The following is a 23,777-nucleotide window of genomic DNA, read 5'->3' on the forward strand; positions in this document are numbered from 1 at the left end:
GTATAAAGTAATATGTGCTTAATGTTATCAAATCATACTAGTACAAAGTGTATCATCAGAATATAACTAAAATGTAACCTATGCACAATCTAAACCTACGACATGCCAATTACATCTAATTTTGCCTGGACAGTTAATAGGGTACTGATGCTTCAATTACGTATCATTTACATGTTCGTAATCAGAATTCATGCTTCAAATTCCTTATCTATTTTAACTCAGGTTTTTACTTATCTATTTGAACTCAAGATTTAGGTATGTCATACTATGAACATCACAAGTGAATAAATCCATAAACAGATTTAGGATATATTCTTCTTGGGTCCAGTCCAATGTACTATCAGTCTAGTCAATCACATCTATATCTTTATCCTTTGGGAGTCATCCGCTCCAATGCCTAAGACAAAACATCCCCCCAATTGGACTTGATAAATGGAATATCAATCTTTCAATCGATTTGCTCATCTTCGATTAGACTAAAGACGTGTTTAGATTTGTCTACTAATATAAGTTATCTTTCTATATTACGATCCGACTATTTAATACCACTTAGTATTGGTTTAAACATTATACAACCAATGAATCAATATTTGCTTCTATTTTTCTTTGCATGCAAAAACTACATGAAGATAATTATACAAAGAATATTAATGTAATCCATGAATTATTTTTAACCAATCTGTTTAAAACATTATAAGTTTACAAACGAATATACTATACTCAGGGCACCATATCTAACAAAGTCATCAATAGGGCTACCACCTAAGAGAGATATGGGTTGTGCATCAGACTTTGAGGGAAAAGTAGTGATGCAAGCTAGGCAGTCAGATCTAGTAAATGCTATGAGCGAGGTACATCTCAAACACTTATCTAGTGTTTTACATTATGACTTACTGTTGGCTTGGCAAAGATAGAAGAGCCCTTCCAAAGTTCTGAAGCGAGTAAGCTAAGGGACCTACAAACCAAAGTTAGCAACAATACTCAAGGTTAACCTGATGTTCAACGTTAGTATGTCGAGGCCTATTTGTGAGGATCAAGAGGATCCTGATAAAGGCAAGTCACAATTAAGGCAAGTAAGAGTGGTGATCTTTTACGATCGAGATGTACAAGAGAGAAATATAGTTCGAATTAGGCAACAGTGAAGACATAAGTCGAGGAAAATGTTCCGAGGGGTGGAACTAACCAACATAGAGATTAGTTGGGAATTAGTTGAGGCATTAAGACTGTTTCAAAACGAGTCAAACCAGTGTCATTTTGAGGATGCGATGAAGGCGTCACAAGAATGTGTAAGGGAGAATGTCGTGGGCCAAAAGTTAAAGCCCATGACCATTGCACACAAAACGTTCTATAAGGTCAACTGACTACATGGGGCAAATTTTAACCCGCTTGGACTAGCTCGACTCGTGAAACACATGGAGAAGCCTATATGCTTGAAGTCTTGATGGCCTAATGAAGCACACTAGTGGAACTAGATTTATCAAAGAAATTATTATAAATCTTAATGGATAAAGATGTATAGAGTTTAAATCCATTAGGACTCACACCTTGTAAATTGGCACTAAGATTAGTCATTGATGCAATTTGATCTGTATCATTGGATCTGGGGGAGCTCAACTATAAATAAAGGTCCTCCCTTTCATTCATAATCACTTAGTTGTAATCATTCATAGTAATTGAATACTATTGAGAGCATTTACTTAAACACCTTGTGTGTGTTGCTTTCTTGTGGCATTTTTCTATTATTTCGTTGCACTTTCGTTTGAATTGCTTTTGTTTTATTTTTCAGTGCCTGAAGGAAATTTCTATCGAGAATTTTCACTTTGCGAGAATTGGAAAACTTAGGCAGATTTGAATCCAATAAATCGTCTAAGGTCGCATAGATTACGAGACTAAAGCTCTACCCCTATACACTTGTCCCAACTCAATTGAGTAATTACTAAAAACACTTCCTTTTATAAAATAATAAATATTATATTTTTTCTATTGCAAATAATATGAAATATAGAAGAATGAATTTGATGAGATTCAAATCCAAAGACACTATAATTTTGAATGTTTTTACTATCAACTAAAGCTTCATTTTATCTTTAAATTAATTTTTTATAAATTTATTTGTTACATACTTGTTTTTTCATCCACATTGCCTAGTGTTTGTAAAAAAATTATCCATATTAAAATTTTAAACACCCACTTTGAGTGAAAAATAATAAAAAAGTATTAAAAATATGAAAGATAAAAAAGTTATTTGGTAGTTTAAAAAAAGAAGTGATTATGAAAAAAATATTTGTTTTTAATTAAAAGGGAAAAATGAGCCAAAAATGCATGGGAGAAACTTAAATAAAAGGAGTTAACTATTAGGGCTGTGCATTATTCGGTTAAAACCGAAATTTTTCGGTTAACCGAATCGAGTTTTGTTAATCGGTCAGTGAACCAAAAAAATTCGGTCGGGGATCGGTTTAGTTTTTTTGGTTTGTTCAGTTAATGATTAAATCGGTTCGAAACGGATCGGTTAACCAAAAAAATTCGGGTAAACCAAAATTTTCCCAGCCTAATTTAAACCCAGCGCAATTTACCCAGCACCGAATAAGATAGCCCAATTTAAGCACCGAATAAACCAGCACTGAAATGTCCAATGTTCATTTCTCACTTTCTCAGCAGCAGCCCGATTCTCTACCCTCAAAAACATTCACACTTCACAATCAGAAGCACAACTCACAAGTAACCAAAACACCCAACCCCCCGTTGCCCTAAATCCCACCCTAATATTCTCAATCTCAGTCGACAGTCGAACCAGGAAAACAAAAAACCCACAATTTCTCTTCCGCCGGAGTCGCCGAGTCGGAGTGTCAGACTACCAGGGCCAGGTTTGCTTTCTTCTAATTTTCCTTTCTTTTTTTTCCAATTTCTTGAATGGGTCTTTATTGAATCTTTAGTTGACTGATATAGTATTCGATTTTTTGGAGAAAATGATCTAGATTTCGTGGAGGATAAAAATAGTTTCTGGGTTTTGAATTTTTTTCCCTTTAGGATTGAATTAAAGGTTGATAAACATGGGGGAGGAGGACTCTCTCGTCTCTCCACTGAATTTCTGTTGACTTTAATAATGAAAGAAATTTTTTTAAAATTTTTTTTCCTTTCTTTTATTTTATTTGCATACTTTTCCCTTTACTTATATGTCGTCATTAATCGTCAATGTTAAGCTTAATTCTGATGGGTTTAATCATCCTATATTCATGCATTTCCTTTTTGAAGATTTTTAATTGGTACGCATTCGACATTTCCATTTTCTTTTTCTTTGAAACCCTAAAATTTCACCTAAATCTTTCATTAACTGTATATGTATATATATCGAGGATATTCAAGCAAACCTCTTTTGAATTTATTATAAGAGAAAATACGATTTTCTTCTTTTGCTGACACCCGAAAATATAGTTTTTATTTTCGACCAAGAAGATTCCCTCACTTTTGATTCATTTTCTCTATGTGAAACATCTTGGTTAAAGAATTCAAACAAAACTTTGACTAGTGTAATTCATCATTATATGTTTATAGTTGACCATCTGATAAGTAAAAAATTGATTATAATATAAGGTGGATTAATTTGATTAGGCCCCTAAAATAGAAGGACCTTTCAAGTATATTTACCTATCTGTATCTACTATTTGATGATTATATATGTATATGTACGCAATCTTATTTTTGTTTGAATTATTTCCCTTTGGTCATAAAAGCAGGCCATGAGATCACTGCTGAAGAATGCACCGGTGTAGACGCATAGTTTGTTTATTGTGTATTTTAGTGATGGAATCAAGTGTCGACAATTCCATGCATTTGTTATGTTTTTGGCTGTTTTAAGTTTTAACTTAAGAAAACCACAGATATTGGACGTTTCAACAATACATAATAAAGTTTGTTTCTTTCTTTCTTTCTTGCATTAATTGCATGCACCACAGCAGTCGAACTTGGTAAATTTATGATATAAAAATACTGTAACAGTCTAATATTATAGATGCATATGCATTGTAAATTTGTAATAGAGAAATCAGGATATGGTTTTGTCCTTTTTCTTACAAATTACTCTTGAAAATTTGGGCCCTTCCAAGTTGAAATAATTGCTTATTCATTTCATAATACTATTCTCCTTTTTCGTTGGTCATATGTAATTCACTGCTGGACACCTTTCTTGAAGTTTAACTAATCTTTTACTTGTCCCGTGGGATCATTATATTACCAAATAATAATCAAACTCTCGAATATAATTCATTTTGGACTTAATCATTAACTTCATTTAAAAAAAATTTATATCATTTTGGACTTAATCATTTAAATAATTTTTTATTTTGCAACAATTTAATTAAGTGTTGAGTATAGTACGTGGATGAAAATCAAAATTTGAAAGTATTCCTCCTATTTACATCTAATGGAATACCAATTCTTAACTGATGATGCTAGGTTTTCGACAAGTTATTAAACCAAACTCTTGATATTTATTTATTTATACATACGTATGTATTTATTCAATCCCACAGCACCACTTAACTAAGACTAAGAGATATAAAGTTTTTTTTAAAGTCTTGATATAAATGATCTAAATAATATTGCATCAATTTAATGAAGTTTTTGGATTTTGTAAATAATATTGTCCTTGACAGTTGACCCCAATTTTGTCGTATTATTTTAATTTATTATATACTTTTTTTCTTGCAGAATGTCAACCGAACCAACATCTATTGAGGGTAGTGTTACACCTCCTACTTCGATAGATTCTAAAAATTTAGGGGTTGGAGCTTCAATCCAAACAAAGGGGACTACGTCCGGGAAAAGAAATGCCCCTCATCAAAGGTCAGAAGTTTGGTCTCACTTCACTAAGTTTATTAATAGTGAGGGTGCAAGTAAAGCTAAATGTAATTATTGTGATAAGGAATTTTGTTGTGATATGAAAAAAATGGTACGGGGTCATTGAAATATCATAGTGGTTCATGTAAGAAAAATCCTAGTAATATTGTTGACACTAGTCAAGGACAACTAGTTTTACCTAGAAAGGGAGTTGAAGGGGGGAAGGGAATCTTTCAACTTGGAGATTCGATCAAGAAGCATGTAGGAAAGGATTAGCACAAATGATTCTGATTGAAGAATTACCTTTCAAGTTTGTTGAAAGTGAAGGTTTTAAGAAATTTATGTTTGTGGCATGTCCTAGGTTTCATATTCCTTCACGAACTACTATGACTAGGGATGTTTATCAATTGTATTTAGATGAAAGGGTCAAGATAAAACAACTTTTGAGAAGTTCTTGTTCTAGAGTTTGCTTAACTACTGACACATGGACTTCTTTGCAAAGAGTTAATTATTTGTGTATCACTGCTCACTTTATTGATAACGATTGGAAATTGAATAAAAAGATTTTAAACTTTTGTCCAATTTCTAGTCATAAGGGTGAGTTCATTGGGATGGTGATTGAGAAATGCTTGTTGAATTGGAGGATTGATAAGTTGTTTACTGTTACTGTTGATAATGCAAGTTCAAATGATGTTGCTATTGGTTATTTGAGAAAGAAATTTAACCCTCAAGGGGGTTTAATTCAAAATGGTAAATATCTTCATATGAGATGCATGGCACACATTGTGAATTTGATTGTTGTTGAAGGCTTAAAGGAAATGAATAAATTTGTTGAACGTGTTAGGGGGCTGTTAGATATGTGAGACAATCTCCAGCTAGATTACAAAAGTTTAAAGAGTGTGTTGTGGTGGAAAAGATAGAGTGCAAGAAGATGTTGTGTCTTAATGTTTGTACTAGGTGGAACTCGACCTACTTAATGTTAGACACTGCTCAGAACTTTGAGAGAGCTTTTGAGAGATTTGAGGAGCAAGATACAAACTTTAGGGCTGAACTTGAAAGGGGAGAGGGTTGGCCTAGTGTGGATGATTGGGATAATGTTAGAAACTTGAGGGATTTCTTGGAACAGTTTTATGAAGTCACTTTGCGTATATCTGGCACTTCATATGTCACATCCAATAATTTTTTTGATGAGCTTTCCGAAATTGATATTTTTTTACGAGATGCTCAGTTAAATAGTAATATTGATTTCAATGTTATGACCATCAAGATGAAAGAGAAGTATGATAAGTATTGGGGTGATATTGATAAGATGAATTTGCTTATGTTTGTTGCTTGTGTTTTAGATCCTAGACAAAAACTAAAGTATCTTGAATTAGCACTTAGTGAAATGTCTAGTTCTGAAAAAGCTTGTGAAATGATGCAAAAGTTGAAGGAATCTTTGTATGAATTGTTTGATGAGTATAAGCCTCCACTTCATAGTAGTTGTAGCCAATCGAGTGTGTCAACACATGTTTCTATTGGTGAACCACAACAAAAAATGAAAAGGCGAATGTAAGCTTTGTATAAAAAGCGTGAGTTGGAAATTTGTGGTGAGGATAAAACATCTGAGTTGGAAAAATATCTAGCTGAGGCTAATGAAGAATTTTTTGAAGATTTTGATATTTTATTGTGGTGGAAAGTGAACAGCCCCAGATTTTCCACTCTTTCAAAAATTGCAGAGATGTGTTAGCTATACCGGTTTCTATAGTTGCTTTAGAGTCTGCATTTAGCACCGTGGGACGTGTGCTTGATCAATATAGGAGTTCTTTAACTCCTAAAATTGTACAAGCTCTTGTGTGTACTCAAGATTGGATTCGAAGATCATCATCACAAGAAGACATAAAAAAGATTGAAGAATAAATCCAAGAGCTTGACAAGATTGACAATGGTATGTTTATTGTTTTATTTTAATAGTTTCAATTTTTTACCATATCACTCTTACTTACTTAATTGAATCAATGTTTAGACATTTCTTGGAATGCATTAGAGCCTACCCTAGATTCATGAGCTTTCGTGAGTTGAAGGGTATGCTTACTACTATCTTATTCTTGTTAATTTATAATCTATTCGTTTGTTTATATTATTTGATTTTTTTTAAATGCGTATATTTCTATTATATGCTAAATTTTTGCTCATGTTTTTTTTTTAGGTTTAATGCAAATGGAGATATTTTGGAGAGATGGAATGGATATAAATGGAGAATATTAAAAACTTACATGTCAATTATGTGTTAATTCAAGACTTATGTAATGTGTTTAATTATGTAGTGATTCAAAGACTTATGTAATATTTTTAATTATGTAGTGATTTAAATATTTATGTAATGCTTTTAATTATGTAGTGATTTAATTTGGGTAATTCGGGTAATTCGAGTAATTTTCAGGTAATTCGGGTATTTTTCAGGTAATTTGGGTTATTCGGGTAATTCAGGTAATTTTTAATCAAAAATGAACAACACATATTTTTCGGTTAATTCGGTTAATCGACCTTATTAACCAAAAAAAATTTCGGTTCGGTTAATTATTTTTAAAAAAAATTGGTTCGGTTAACGGTTAAAAAATTTGGGAGGTCGGTTAATTTGGTTTTAACAATTTCGAGTCAATTAACTGGTCAGTTAACCGACTGAACACCCCTATTAACTACATCAAACATTTTTAAACTATGAGTTTCATTATAAATTCAACTCCAAATTTTAAAATATTCTAAATATAACTTTAAATTATCGATGTTATATCAATTAAGTTTTTTTATTATTAAAATGATTAATTTAATCTTCAAATTACACATTAAATCTTACATGGTAATTTAAAATGATATTTTGAAAAAAAAGTAAAAGGTTACCGTATAATGTATAAAAGTTAAAACTAAAAAAGAGGATGAACAATAAAACTTTTGAATAGATTTGAAAACCTCAAAACCAAGATTTTTACAACATCCACTTTTATAATATTTTTTTTTCTTTAAAATTTTCACTTTAAACTATGTCATATAAGATTTGATGTTTTATTTAATGGTTAAATTCGTGATTTTAGTAATGAATTGACATAACATCGATATTCTAGAGATATAATTAGAATGTTCTAAAGTTTAGAGACTAATTTAGAATGAAGGCTATAGTTTAGAATGTAGGGTGAAATTAAATTTTAAAAATAAGAAGTTATATGTTGAGAGAAAATGAGAGAACGAAAGAAAGATTTTCGTGGAGGGGTAATTTATAAATTAAATAATTATAAATTCTAAACCTCATTTGTATAAATATTTAAAATATAATATTAAATAACCTTTATACCCTTTATTTTTTGGAAAATTACCAAAAAAAGTCGTTTTTTTTCAAAATTTACCGAAATGGGCTGATTTTTTGATTAATTATCGGAATGGGCCATTTTTCGGGAAATCGAGTCCATGTCAGCGTGATGTAAGGGTACGTGTCAGGACATCGCGTCCACGTCAACAGGTCGCGCTGACGTGGACGCGATGTAGTCCGCGCTTGAACAGTACCCCAACGGTCAAAATTTTGACCGTTGCCCCCCCTAACGGTCAAAAAATAAAAACTATAAATTCCCCCCACCCCTTTATTTTTTTTCACAAACAAAACCTATCTAATATTTCCTCTCTAATCCTCTTAATTTCCTTCCAAAATTCTCTCAAACCCATATTTAATTTCAATTTCCTCTCAATTTCCTTCCAAAATTCTCTCAAATCCATATTTAATTTCAATTTCCCCTCAATTTCATTTTTGAAAATAATTTAAAATAATTTTATATTTTTTATATTTTCATCAATGGCCGAATCATTAATTCGTCTTGATAGGAATCACATATCGGTGGAGCAAATGAAAATGGTAAGTATTAAATTTAATTTTTAAATTTTATTTAAGATTTTTTTATTTATGTATTTTTAGATAATTATTAATTTATTATTTGTTATAAAAGTCTGCAGATCGGGTATTGGAATGCAATATTCGGAATATGCATGCTCCTCCATCACCGTTAGTAGAGAACTACCTGCGAGAAGTGGGTTTTTGGCACGTGGCGACGGTAGGCCGAGGATGCAAGTTGGACCCGAAACTGATCAGTACGTTGATCGAGAGGTGGAGACCCGAGACACACACATTCCATCTTCCATGTGGAGAGTGCACAATCACTCTAGAAGATGTCAGTCTGCAGTTGAGATTGCCGGTGGACGGGCACCCAGTCACCGGGTCTGCCCAATCTAGCAATTGGGAGGCGGTATGTTCCGAGCTTTTGGGCGCTATTCCGGATAAAATGGATGGAGGTAAGGTCGAGATGGGCTGGTTACGTGCCATCTTCCCCGATCCGAATGCAAATTCAATCGAAATTGAAAGAATCCGATATGCTCGATCATACATTCTTCAAATAATTAGAGGTTATCTGATGCCCGACACGTCACGGAGCCGTGTACATCTAAGGTGGCTGCTAAAACTCGTTGATTTTAGAGGAGCCGGTGAATTTAGTTGGGGGTCTGCCGTCTTGGCAACATTATATCGGAAGATGTGTGGGGCGACGCAACCGAGGAGACCAAACATCGGAGGTTGCCTGTCACTACTGCAATCATGGGCACGGTTTCTCTTTCCATTTCTACGTCCTCGAGTGAACCACCCATATACATTCCCACTCGTAACGAGGTAAATTTTATAATACATTTTGGAATTATTATGTAGATTTTGTAAGAATAGAAGTGTGCTAAAATTTTATTTAATTAGGTGGAACCATCTGGCAAGTTATCGTGGATTACCGTCTAAACTTGAAGATATACGGCTTCTATTGGAGCAACGGTCGGAAGCAGAAGTAAGTATTATTGCAAATAGATATCTCCATACATTCGCTAGTCGATTGATATTTAGTATTTAGTATTTAGCTTTATGTATATAACTAATATTTCTATCATGTTCATATAGTTTCAATAGACACCATATGAGGATCCGGCAATTCGGGCAGTAATCCCGGAAGAGTTTTTACAAAATCCGAACGCTTGGCATGTTAAAGTGGTGTTGATCAACTATGCAACTGTGGAGCCCCACCAGACAGACAGAGTGCTACAACAGTTTGGATGTAGACAACCGATTCCTGCGGACCCTGAGGTGTTTGACGATCACCACAAAATCGACCTTCGGCTATTAGGTACGGATTGGCCTAGATACTGGTCTGAGTACACGAAAATGTGGGAAAATCGGCATAAATATCTACCTACTCGGGAACAAATCATCATTCCAGAGTTAGCATGCGTTCCAGAATACATGCCATAGTTTAGGATCCATGGCAAGCCGTATTTACTTACGCCAGAGGAGACGCAGCGGCAAATACGTGTTGGAAGGGAAAGGCGCGGATCTCTAAATCCAAGACGAGAAGACTACGAAGGCAGCCCCTCAACGAGGCCCAGACAGTCACCCGGCTCATCATCAGCGGCCATGCAATCACCGTCCCCAATGAGAGCACCGACGCAGTCACCTGACGCAGCAATTCAACAGATGATACCCACACAACCGCCTTTCCCTATAATGTCAGGTGTGTTTCCTAGCCCTCATATGTACCCTAACCCTTACATGTTTCCTTTTCCGAATCCTATGGCAGGTTGGAGCCAAATGCCCGGTTCAGCTCCATTTCCTGTTATGCCGAGCGGACCGCTGATATCTAGGCCAGCGGCGCAGGAGGGATCGCAAGGGGGGCCGTCGGGGAGCTCTCTTTTTTACCACTCGCTACCAACGTATGGCTTTCAAACACCGTCGCCGTTCATGACGCAAACACCTCCACATACACTATTCTTTGAAGGTGGATCATCGTCCCAAGTCCAACAACCAGATGTCGAATCGGAAGAACCACAATCACCATCGGAGGAAGAACAATCGCCACCGGAAGCTAGAGGAAGGAGGAATCTAGTGCGTAACTGTCGACGGCCGCCATGTGGAACCGAATCCCCCGGGCATAGACATTGATTGCCGTATTTAAATTTATTATCTGATGTAATAAAATAGAAGTTTATTTAATATAATAAAATAGAATTTCTATTTGATGTAATAAAAACCCTAACTTAATTAAAAACCCTAATTTAATTAAAAACCCTAAGTTAATTAAAAACCCTAACCCTAACCTAATTTAATTAAAAACCCTAACCCTAACCTAACTTAATTAAAAACCCTAACCCTAACCTAACTTAATTAAAAACCCTAACTTAATTAAAAACCCTAACTCTAACCTAATTTAATTAAAACCCTAACCTAACTTAATTAAAAATCCTAACCCTAACTCTAACCTAATTTAATTAAAAACCCTAACCTAACTTAATTAAAAACCCTAACTCTAACCTAATTTAATTAAAAACCCAAACCCTAACCTAACTTAATTACAAACCCGATCTTAATTAAAAACCCTAATTTAATTAAAAACCCTAACTTAATTAAAAATACAAACCCTAACCTAACTTAATTAAAAACCCTAACTTAATTAAAAACCCTAACTCTAACCCTAACCCTAACCCAAACCTAAACCTTTGTACTCTTTTATCTCCCACAACCCTGTCCTTTTCCTTAACGAGGCGACGATTTTCCATGAACATGTGCCGTCTAGCACCACACACTTCGCCTCAAACTTATCAGACTTTGATTTAACGACGTGGTAATTAACGTCGTTTTTAATGCTATGCTATTTCAAAACACCAATAAAACTATCCTTGTTGGTAAACTGATTACCAACTTCAAGTTCACCGAAATCTACCCCCGAACTTGTAATATCACGCAACTAGTGTGGTAGATCTGGAAACTCCAGCGCATCATCTGCTAACAGATCGACATTATGCATGTGGGCTGGAGGTGAGTATGCTCTTAATTGTGGATTTTCTTCATCATCTGAACTCCTTTCACCATCTTCACCTTCTGTTGGAATAGGCTCCGGTTCAGAGAATAATCCCACCTCTACACCATCCGGCCTGGGCTCTCGAGGTGGATCCACATCGGAGTCATCTTCTAACCCACAATCATCTGCAGCGTACGACATCCCCTCACCGGTTGACTTGTAGGTAGTACGTCATCCCTTCTTCTGGGCATTTGATAACGTCCCTAGTTGGATGTAGATTGCCATCCACTAGAATTTGATGCTGTTCCCTAATACGTATTCCAGCATCAAACGTCGAGCCACCGACGTACATGTCCCATCCACCGACAGAGTGTCTTGCGGGGGATGTGCATTCGACACCGCTGCCGAACATGGACTGTTCCGTATTTTGTAACCCGCTAACCGAGTGTCGGCCAAGGGTCGTGTATACATCTCGAACACCGGACGGAAGTACATCAGTTGGCGACGTAAATTGTACATATAACTCAATATAAGTTGCTCCGCTAGCAAGATGAGTCTGCACCATTGCCTCCAAGCTACAAGCACATTTTATGTCGAATGAGTCATATGTCACCGGATCAACACAAGAACAAAATTGATACGTGATTGACAGAACTTTCATTGGCGTCGTTCCGAAGATTTTACGCCTAATTCTTTTACGAAGTTTTGTCAAATCTATGTTCTGGTTAAATGACAGTCGCACCGTATTCTCCGACAAAAAAACAACACCATTCTCGGTGTGGCAAACCTCACCATCGTAGTAAATAACAACACTAATACGTTCACTCATTTTGAAACTCTAACTTTCTTAGCCTCTCTAAATTGTTTCTGCTATGACTTATGCATTCTAAGAACATTTTCTGCCTCATTTATAGCCTCAGCCCAAACTTGCTACTGTAGCAAAATTGCGTCCACGAGGGCGCGATTTCACAATTTCTTCTCAAATAGTATCCTGGTAGAAGCGATTTTATACTATTTGCTCAGAAACGTCAAAAAAATTATTTCTTACATGACCTACTGTAGCAAAATCGCGTCCACGAGGGGGCGATTTCATAATTTCTTCTCAAATAGCATCCTGGTAGAGGCGATTTTATACTATTTGCTCAGAAACGTTAAAAAAATTATTTCTTACATGACCTACTGTAGCAAAATCGCGTCCGCGAGGGCGCGATTTCACAATTTCTTCTCAATAGCATCCTGGTAGAAGCGATTTTATACTATTTGACCAGAAACGTCAACTCGAAATAATTTATTCCGGGACCTAAAAACCCTAAAAAGCCTGAACCCTAAACCCTAAAGGCCAAAAAAACCAAACGTGAAAAAAATGTCAAAATTGCATCCCCGGAAACGCGCTACGTGGCAGGACATCCCGTCCACGTCAGCGCGACCTGCTGACGTGGACGCGATATCCTGACACGTACCCTGACATCGCGCTGACGTGGACGCGATTTCCCGAAAAATGGCTCATTCCGGTAAATAATAAAAAAATCGGCCCATTTAGGTAAATTTTGAAAAAAAAACAGCTTTTTTTTGGTAAATTGCCCTTTATTTTTATGTTTTTTTTTCTAAAATAAAATAGAGTTTTTTTGTATTTTTATTAATTAAAGTGATGTAACTTATGATATTAAATTAAGTCAAGCCTTTTATATTGGTGTTAAAAAATCAATTAGCCAAGAATAACTCGCCATGTCGCATTTTTAACCCTACATGAAATTTTAAAAAAAATTAATTAATATGTCTTTAAATTAATTAAGTAAAAAATTATTTTTTACTCTCTCCCATCCCATCCCACTTTCTGTCTCTCCCGTCACCCCCGCCCCCATGTTCTCTCCTTCTCAATCCCAACAATAAATCCAGCTTTTTTACAAGCAATTGTGAATCAACCTAATGATTTCTGGGTGTCTTTATGTAGCCGCGAAGAAAATGGTACAGACAGTTGAACCCCATGGATTTTTGGTAGAAGAGGCTTATCAGTCAATCGGGTTTGCTAGATAAACAAGGCGAGGGACCCCTCTTAATTAAGATTTTTGAAAAAGGAATATTACAGTGTGGTTGTTGCTGAGACGTTTCAACTTTGAAATTAGAGAAAAGAGAATGCTTGGTTTTAAAAAAGATTTTTTCTTTTCAGTTTTTGAGTCCTTGAATCAAATACAAAAGCTGCCTGACCCCATTATTATTGACTCTTAAGTTTCCTTGGCTTTTGCAGGGTGTTTAGGAAGAATTACAGGAAATTTCCATTAAATGCTTTTCAACCTTTAAGTAACCAGATTCAGACAATGAGCAACCAGGTTCAAATTCAGATCACCGAATGCCCACGATGATTTGGTGATGCTATTTTTTTTTCTGAAAATATCTGCTTCGAATCATCAATCACTGGTTAAGATAGAAAACACTATTATCATCCTATGATTTTAATGATGCTATTTTGATCATGGTAATTAGTATCGTTCTGGTACCACCCATATCAGTAAATGGAAACAACAAATTTTAAGTTCTATTTTGATGCAAGTTTCAGTTGATATGGGTCGTATCGGTGTATATCGATTGATTTCACTTGTACCAACCAAAATATGGTGTTTTGGTCAGTGCCAAAAAATAATTTAAATTTAAATTTTTAGTTTTTATTATTTATTTTGAATTTGTTGAATTATAATTTGTTATATATATAGAATGCGATAATCTTCCTATTTAATTTATGTATTAAGTTTTTTACTTGTTTATTTTGAATTTATTTAATGATTGATTGTATTTGTGAAGTTTATTAAAGAATATTTTATATAATTGATAGTCTTTATTTGTATATTAAAATTTACATTGTGTTATTTGAACCCATGCCACCAATATTTTTAAAATCTTTCCTTTACCATTTCAACAAAAGTTTTATTTTTAATGAATATTTTATATTTGAGATTTATTTAATTTCATTATTTGATATTTTTAAATATATTTTATATGCATATATCAAATATTTTACAAAAATAATTATAAATCCAAAAAATATATTAAAATAGACTAATATTAATACATACTTATTCTAATAGAAAAATAATACGTTCATCGACACAGTATTAATTACCTTAATCATGGAAGTTGAGATTGATAAGAAAAAAAAAAAAAACAGAAAGAGCGTCGGGGCGGAGGTGGCATGGTGGGAGGCGAGGGAGTGAAAACTAATTTTTATTTGCATTTAATTTAATTTATTTAAAAAAATCAATTATTTTTTCCCATTTCATGTAAGGTTAAAAATGCCACATTCTGGGATACTATTTGCTAACTGATTTTTTTTAATGCGGTTAGTTTTTAAAAAATTTTAAATTATAATTCACCCACAAAAATATTTATATATATATTATATATATTTGTAAAATATTATATGAAATTAAATATCACTTTGATTAAATGGTAGTATTAAGGTTATGAAGTATAAGGTTCTTAAGTCCAAATCCCACTGGCTATTCTTTTAGATTCTTTTTTTTATTTTTAAGTTGATTTTTATAGATATAAAATATAAAACAAAAACATTTTCATAAGTATATTTGTTAATTTGTAATAAGAACTTGTCCTTTAGTCATTTTTTATTTTAGTCAAAATTTTGATTATTAATAATATGCTTAGATTTTACTTTTTATTGGGACTAATATTACTTTGATTGTTAATAGTATGAATGATTCAAGAGGGATCACATGCTTAAAGCATGATATTGTCTTCACAAAATCCTAAATTCTACAAAAATATTGTAGAGAAAATTGTACTTTAAATTATGCTTAACGAATGTGTATTAAAGAAGAAAACAAAAGTTTTAAAAACCTATTCATTATGTTATGTTTAAACATTAAATTAAATTAAAAGTAATTGAACATTAAAATTACATAAAAGGAACTTCATGTTATCGACCACATGTCTATCCTTCGTTTGTTATTTATGTCCTCTCGTAACAAAACTAACATCATTAATGTTTTAGGTAATTTGTATAATATTTGACAATTTTAGATACCAAATTGAAAAAAAAAACTTAAGTATCAAATTAACAAAAAAAATGTCTAAATTCAGGTATCAAATGTTATATTAAGTTTTATATTTATTACTTTGTAAAAAGAAAGTATAATTTAGCCACTTCCTAACTAAGTTAGTATCCTCTAAATAACTTAATGTCACAAGTCAATTAAACGTCAATTCAACTGAAAGTAACTAAAAATATTATTATGATTAATTTTTATCATTTTATATTTTTATATCAAATCAATAAAAACTCACATATTACAATATTTAAACTTAAGATACTATATATCATCATAATTTTACTATTTCAATCTTTTACATAAATATATTTTTTTACAACAATAGATTTACTCGGGTGCCTCATAATCTACTCTTATTTAAGATTTTTTTTTCGAACATTAGCCATAAGAATAATATAAAGAAAAAAAAATTGATAATTTACTCTAATCTCTAAAGCGAGCCCAAAATCTAATCTTGTTCACGAGAATATAGGAAAGCAAAATTCATGGGGTAGAGGAAGTGGTCCTAACTTTCTATATTAACTCCCCATCTTTCCATTTCCCTGCATCTAATACTTTCCACATTCATTTCAAGTCTCAACCCCTTCTTCCTCGCAAAGCAGTAATGGCGATTCCCTTTACGGTTTATCTTCTTTTCCTATTCAATCTCCTGGCATTTGGTAAATTTATCCCCTTCATTAAATAGTAGCTATATATATATATGTATGTGTGTGTGTCGGATTGTTGTAGTTTAAATTTGTTTTCTTGTTTCTCTATTATTTAGTATTTCCTCTCGATACTTTTCATGCTTTAGGCTTATGATTCAACGGACATTGACTTGACTTAGATTATAACCAAATTTCAGGGACGTTATTTTCTTCAGCCACCCTTTTTACAGTCCAAAACCATTGCAGTTTCACCATATGGCCCGCTTCTCTCTCCGGCAATGGTGCTTCACTTGGTAATGGTGGTTTTGAATTGTCATCTGGTTCATCAGCTCAATTCCAGGCTCCACCTGGTTGGTCTGGCCGCTTCTGGGGTCGAACTGGCTGCAAATTCGACAACTCCGGCTCCGGCAAGTGCATAACCGGTGACTGCGGGGGCATACTAAATTGCACTTTCGGTGGTGTGCCACCCGTCACCCTGGTAGAGTTCACCATTGCTGGTGGCTCTACTGATAATAAAGACTTTTATGATGTTAGTCTTGTGGATGGTTACAACGTTGCCTTAGGAGTCAAGGCAGTAGGTGGTTCAGGGGATTGCCAAAATGCAGGTTGTGTCACGGATCTTAATGCTAATTGCCCGGTTGAATTACGGGTCCTGGATTCTGGTTCGGTCGTTGCTTGTAAAAGCGCCTGCACTGCGTTTAACACGCCGGAGTTTTGCTGCACCGGCGATCATGCGACTCCTTAGACTTGCTCACCAACACAGTACTCGAAGATGTTCAAGAGTGCTTGCCCCACGGCTTATAGTTATGCTTATGATGATGCTTCAAGTACTAGGACTTGTTCCGGGTCGGATTATGTGATTACATTTTGTCCAACCGGGTTATGAGCATGATCTCTCTCACTCATAATCATGATTAAGGTTAACCTTTTTCTTATATATTTATAAACTTTTTTCAATAAATTTAAATGGTTTTTTTTTACCAGTGTTATTAGATATTGAATTAAATAAAATCAAAGGTTTGCTTTCATCTCTCTGAATTAACATTAAGTAAATTATGTGTATAAATAAGAAAGCAATTTTATTGAATCTAATGCAAATTAAAGAACCAAAGATGAACGGAAGCCATAAGCTTTGCGTGAGCCACAACTTTTATGGGAGGTTGTTGGGTTGCACTTTGAATAATTTTCATGTTCTCCACCAAAAAGAAAATGCTTTAAAGTTATCTAATATATGATTTTAGAGATATTATTGTTAGGAGAAACAATTACAAACTTTAAATATGAACCGTTAGATATGGAAAATACCTAAAAATATATATACTAATTCTTTGATACACTCATGTTGTGGATGAAAAATAATTCTATATTTTATAAAAGTTGTACATTAAAACCAAATAGATAGTTGGTTGAAATGGATTAGTTAAAACATTCAAATTTATGTGGTTAATTCCTATCATAGTATTATTTTATTAAAAATCATGAAATGAAAAATCACCCTCATATTAACATTTGTTACTTTATAAAACTAAAGATATTTTAATAATTTCTCAATTGAATTGATGTCTAATTGACTTGTGACGCTAACTCAAACAGTGACTTAATATAAGTATATATATATACTAGACTCAAACAGTGACTTAATATAAGTATATATATATATACTAGATTGTGTCATACTCACGATATTAGTGAAAGAAAATAATTTATGTAAAAATATATATTTTTTAAATTTATTTAACAATGATTGTAGATGTAGTGATAAATAATTTGTATTTAAATTTTATTAAATATGTTATCGATCCTTAGATATGTGAGTATACGAAGATAAACAAGGATGCAACTAAGAAACATATAATATGACAAATTGGACCTTGAAATTTAAGTCAATTAATTCATATAATGACCTGTAGATATAACAATTCTAACATTTGTAATATCTTTGGCATAATCTTCCACCAATATACCAAAAATAGAAAAGGGTATTGATTTCAATATGGAGGAATGGGCCGACCGGTAGTTGCGTGGGCACAATATGAAATTATATTTTATACTTTACAGTGAAGACGGTGGGTGCATCAACTTTAAGCTACAAATTTTAAGCAAATGCGGGGGTAAAAATAGCACAGCACATGGGCCATGCCTTGGACAACATTTCATACTTCGAAGGTCGTAAGTACTACTTGCGCCTATTTTAATAACAACAGTAACAGTAGAAACTTGTGATTTTGTTGTAAAAATAATGTATAAAGTAATAATAGTTTGAATTTTCAAACTGCAAAATAATCCTTCAATTTGAATTGCAAAATTTTATTTTATATGGTGATTGCTATGGAATGTAATTTTTTTTATTAACCCCCCAAAAAAAGAGAGAGAATTTGGTAGTAGTTATTTGCTTTGCAAATTTAAAACAGTAAAAATGGTTTTTTTTTTCCTTTTAAATAAGATAAGAGTGCACAAATTTACCAGTACTAGTAGGGCTGAATTTCTTTCCCTTGATTTATTGCTTACCTTTTTATTAGGCTTGTTTTGGTTTCTAACTCAAAAGCAAAATTTAGGATGACACCATTAGTGATTAAATTATAGTTGAATTTTCGTTTTGGCCATTTAATTAGGAAAAATTACAATTTGATTACTAAATTATTTGAAAGTTTTTATTAAAGTTACTAAACTATTTAAAAGTTTTTATTTAAGTCATTTAGATAAGTTTTTTTTTGAAAAAAAAATGTTCTATCAGCGAACTCCAAGCAATGACTTGACGATTGGTACGGTAGATTAATACCCATCAACAAGTAGAAAAACATTCCTTAAATCTAAGTAGATCTAACGATCAGTGCCGAAGATTGAAGAAAAAAATTGTTTAAATTTTGGTTGGCAGATTCATGACGTCTAAAGTTGTTTTATGAAAAAAATTGAATTATAGAAGAGAAGGGGAAAGAGAACTTTTGATTAGTGTAAACAGTGTGAACGGAGAAAACCATATAGCATCGGTTTTAACAACTCGATGACTAAAATTAAAAAAATTAAATACTTCAATGACCAAATTATAACTTCTTTTACTTAAATTATCAAAATGAAAACTTATCTATATTTTGTTTACCCTTAATTATTAAGTAGGAAATGAAGGGAAAAAAGAAGGTTATAACCGAGGAGTATTAAGACCAACACCTTTGCCTCCTATAATCCTACTCATATCAGATTCTCTGAAAAAAAATATAAATATAAAAGCAGTACTAAACTTTCATTTATCAGATAAAAGTCCTTCCAACACGTTCATTTAATTGAAATGCTGTTTTCTGATTGGATGATGTTTAAGTGCTTTTAGTTTTTATTTTCATTGCCATGGTTACATTATATTACTTGGGAGGAGGCAAGATATCACGGTTGCGGGGTCCCAAACTGATACAGATATTTTACGTATGATGAGCGTGACTGCATCCAACAACGAAATTTTCAAGGTTTAAATACAAACATATCCACAATGAACAAAATAAAACACGACATTCTGGGCCCCATAAATATATATAATTGGATTTGAGAAAAAGGAATCCACGAACCATATCAAACATTTTAAGAAAATGAACTGAATCAATTGTGGTTTTGGACATTGAAAACCAAACCAAATCACAATTATATGGAGATGAAAATGACAAAAATTTAAATATCATATTCAACCGCCTCATGCAATTACACTTTCTTCTATGCCTGCCCACTTTGTGAGTTCAATACTCAATTGAAAATGCAGATATAATTTAAGCCTACGTTTTTCTTTTTGTTACAAAACTACAATCAACTTCATCATGTTTTTTATTCTTTCTTTACCAGCTTAATCCCAAGTATAAATGAATAATAAAAATATATACATCTTAAGAAATCCACTTCACCAAGTCTGCAGTACATAGAGAGGAAGTCACAAGGATTTCTTAGAGCTCTTGTAACTCAGTTTTGGATCATATCTACATATAACTAATCTACCAAAAAGGAAGAAAGAACCTCTATAGCTTCAAGTAAATATTAACCTACTCAACAGCGGGACTGCAAAGATAAACAAGCCACAAGTACATACATACATATATATATATTACAGATATAGCTACTAAGGGACAAGGACATTAGGATACCAAGTTTCTGTTAGCATTGACAACCCAACTCAAAACCCGTCTGAACATTCTCATCAGGGTCATTTGCAGACGGTCTTCAATCTCTTTGCAGCCTGAACAAATCCCACAATGACCTGAAGCTCATCCATTTGCTGCACCAACACACGCCATTTGTTGAGAAACCAGTCAACTATCAATCTGGTTTGAGAGGAAGAGAAGAAAGTTTACCTGTGACACAAAATGCCTTTGGACAACATCGACTAGTTGCTCTTTTGATGGATTGGGAATGGCATCCACCTAGCAATAGCAACAACGACGTCGACATTTAAACATCTTTTTTTTCCTTTACTTACAAATGTATACTGTTTGTTGTTTCTCAGTAGGAAACTTACAAGATTGAAGTGTCGCCAATATCTCCACAAAGCAGCCATCTCAAGTTTGCTGAGGTCAACCTTCTACAAGGGAGATATTATGGAAAAAAACAAAGACAACAATTAGGCTAAGAATAGATGGCTAACATAAATTAGCAATACTGTATTGCAATAGACCAAAACAAACTATGCAAAACTCATTATTTACCGTGGACCCACGAGGTGTGGAGACAGACCCCTTAGACTGTGAGTCACAAGAAAAAGACCTGCTCATAGTCTTGTGAGAAGAACCGGTCGATTTATGCGTTCTATGCCTCGATCTGTGGGACTTGTGAGTGTCATCAGATGCTGGAAATTGAGACATAGAAAAAGCAGTATTAAAGTAAAATAAAGGGTGGTGGGACCAACAAAAAGATAAAGAAATTAGACTTGAAGCTTTTAGGAATAGTGAAAGTTAAAGTGAAGACACAGAGGATCCAATGTTCCAAGCTCCACTAAACAAATTATCCAAAATCATAGCCCAAAATGGTTAATCACCAATTAAGTATAATTATTAGGATGATGGGCATAGCACTCCCCTGCCCCTCCAAGACAGAACACATAAGAACACATAGGAACTCACCCATGTCTGATCCATTCCACTGCATGTTTTCGAATTCAAGATCGTCATCTTCTTCATTACCGGTAGGAGCTTCAATCACGCTAAGTGCATTTCTCTGTAGCTTTACTTCTATGCCATTGGTAAGAACCTGTGGTTTTTATTAATTAGAAAAACAAATATCACTATCAGCTACAAAGTAAAGAAATGCCTACTCTTAACTAAAATATGCAACACAATCAGCTAGAATCAGCATTGTTCAATTGTCTTTCCATCCACCAGCTAATCCATAGTTTTTTTTTCCCCTTTTTGTGTCGACAACACATAAACTCAAGGAGAAATCTATGAATTTGTCAAAAAATAAAAAAATTCGGCAGTAATAATAAAAGAGGAGCAAATTACTGGGAAACAAAATCCAGCACATTTGAAATTTATCAAAAGTGGAAGCATCTCAATTGAATCAAAATATAATCATTTTCAGAAAACAATGAATTAATAGCATATTAAATCATGTGATCCACAAATGGAAGTTACAAATAATGGGAAAAACAATGAACAATAATAATAATAAGTGGGATTTTCTCAAAAACCAAGAAAGCAAAGTCAAGTGTGGAAATGATTGCAAGTTCTGAATGGCTGATGAACATCAAAAAAAGAAGTATGGAGAGATCGATATCCCAGCAGAAACAACATCAAAACCCAGTAAATAAAATATGGGGTTTTTATTATTATTGAGAAATGTTATAAAATCAATTCCAACAATATCAAAAGAATGGCCCAATCATGCATAATGATAAATTTCTTAACAAATTTCAACAGGAAAGAAATGGAAACGATTAGCAACGATTTAGAGTAGATTGCAAACATTAAAAAAATTGACTAAAATCCAGAAAAATCAAAATCCATTGTAACAATCCCGAATAGCATCATACATTAGGTAAAACAATTAAAAATTCCAGATCCAGGGACGAACACTTACATGCAATCAAAACCCACATCCAAAACCTCAAATTTGTATTTTGTGAGAGGTAAAATGTCATTGTTTTTATTTGATATAATGATACCGATCAAATTCAAGCAAATATAGAGAAGATTTTTTTTTTAAATTTGCAGTTTTATTCAAAAAAAAACTTATAACACAGGACATTTAATTGTTTTAGAGAGATTATTTAATGCAAAATCACCCAAAAAGATATGAATTCATGTAGTGAACCAAAAGCTTTACTAGCAAACATTTAATCATAAAAATAAAAACTTCGAATTGAATCCACATTACCTTAAAATTTCAAATTTAAATTTACTTAATCTTGAAAAAAAAATAACATTATAAAGAAAAAAAAATCAAGACGAACCAATTTCCAGATCACACAGCAGAACCAATTTTCCACCAAAACTGAAAAAAAAAACCCAAAGAATTACCAGCCAATGCCACCCGCCAAGTCCAACAGCCTTCTTGACCACGCCTTGAAGACCAACGAGCACAGATTTAGTACGGTTATTCCCGGTGACAACCACCTTAGTATGACGTGGCAGAACCGAGAGCTCTTCTTCACTACTGTCTCCGCAGCTCTGAAACTGCGAGAAACCCCCGCCATTGACAGAACTCTCCATTGCCTCCAACATAGTTTCTCCAACAAAAAGAAGCCCCAACTCAGTGAGTCAATCAGGTGGGTCAAACTCGGTAAAAAATTCAAAGCTAAGGATCAAAATTACATTGGATCGGAAGATCATGCATTGGTGAATACGTATATGCTATTATCGTAAGCAAAAGAGAGAGAAATTAAGAAAAAATATGGGATTTTTGTGGAGAAGAAAGAGAGAGAGAGAGAGAGAGAGAGAGAGAGAGAGAGAACACAATTCAGAGAGAGAAAGAAAACAAAAAATCAGAGCATTTTCTAGTGAGAGAAAGACGAGTTACTGGTTTTTGTTTATTGGTTGGTGTCGCTAGGAATCCCGACAAACCGAAATGGACCAATTAAGGAATGCCACGCAAGGATGTTATAGTTTTCTCATCAATCATGCGTTACAGTGAGGTAGAGAAAATTTTCTAAAATGCCACTAGCGGTTTTTTCTTCAAGGAGCGGTTTTATTCTGTGGGGGTTGACCGTTTGACTTGCAGTAAAATGGAGTACGTGGATATGGGAAAATGACCTCATTGCCCTTCCATCAAATTTCTAATCTATGTCGAATTTTAAGGTGTCTCGTGGAAGAAGGAAATAATTAAGAAAAACTTTTGAAAATACTTTTGGTCATGGGAAACACATGATAATAGTACAAAATTTTCTTCTAAAATTATTGTTTATTGAACGTTACTAAAATTAT

The 23,777-nt window shown here is 33.5% G+C and overlaps 2 protein-coding genes and 1 long non-coding RNA gene across 4 annotated transcripts; 2 read left to right on the top strand and 1 right to left on the bottom strand.

Annotated features, from left to right (window-relative positions):
- Nucleotides 1-2,582: 2,582 nt before the first annotated feature.
- On the top strand, nt 2,583-7,233 carry LOC107910172 (uncharacterized). Of its 2 annotated transcripts, XR_005910393.1 has the most exons (4): nt 2,583-2,864; nt 4,708-6,763; nt 6,842-6,900; nt 7,025-7,233. It is a non-coding gene; the product is annotated as an uncharacterized lncRNA (long non-coding RNA). The 2 variants fall into 2 exon arrangements; XR_005910392.1 differs by lacking the exon at nt 6,842-6,900 and having other exon boundaries at nt 2,584-2,864.
- An 8,936-nt stretch (nt 7,234-16,169) lies between these two features.
- Nucleotides 16,170-17,417, top strand: LOC107910171 (pathogenesis-related thaumatin-like protein 3.5). Its single transcript, XM_041088759.1, has 2 exons — nt 16,170-16,401; nt 16,587-17,417. Exons 1-2 carry the CDS (start codon nt 16,347-16,349, stop codon nt 17,132-17,134), a joined length of 603 nt encoding a protein of 200 aa, XP_040944693.1. The 5' UTR covers nt 16,170-16,346; the 3' UTR covers nt 17,135-17,417.
- A 2,808-nt stretch (nt 17,418-20,225) lies between these two features.
- On the bottom strand, nt 20,226-23,543 carry LOC107910170 (uncharacterized). Its single transcript, XM_016837947.2, has 6 exons — nt 22,875-23,543; nt 21,480-21,606; nt 21,066-21,205; nt 20,879-20,941; nt 20,715-20,783; nt 20,226-20,638 (listed from the first exon to the last, which is right to left on the bottom strand). The coding sequence occupies exons 1-6, from the start codon at nt 23,076-23,078 to the stop codon at nt 20,567-20,569; spliced, it is 675 nt and encodes a 224-aa protein (XP_016693436.1). The 5' UTR covers nt 23,079-23,543; the 3' UTR covers nt 20,226-20,566.
- Nucleotides 23,544-23,777: the final 234 nt, after the last annotated feature.

The sequence above is a fragment of the Gossypium hirsutum genome, chromosome D02, assembly GCF_007990345.1.
Source record: "Gossypium hirsutum isolate 1008001.06 chromosome D02, Gossypium_hirsutum_v2.1, whole genome shotgun sequence".
Classification (NCBI taxonomy): Eukaryota; Viridiplantae; Streptophyta; class Magnoliopsida; order Malvales; family Malvaceae; genus Gossypium; species Gossypium hirsutum.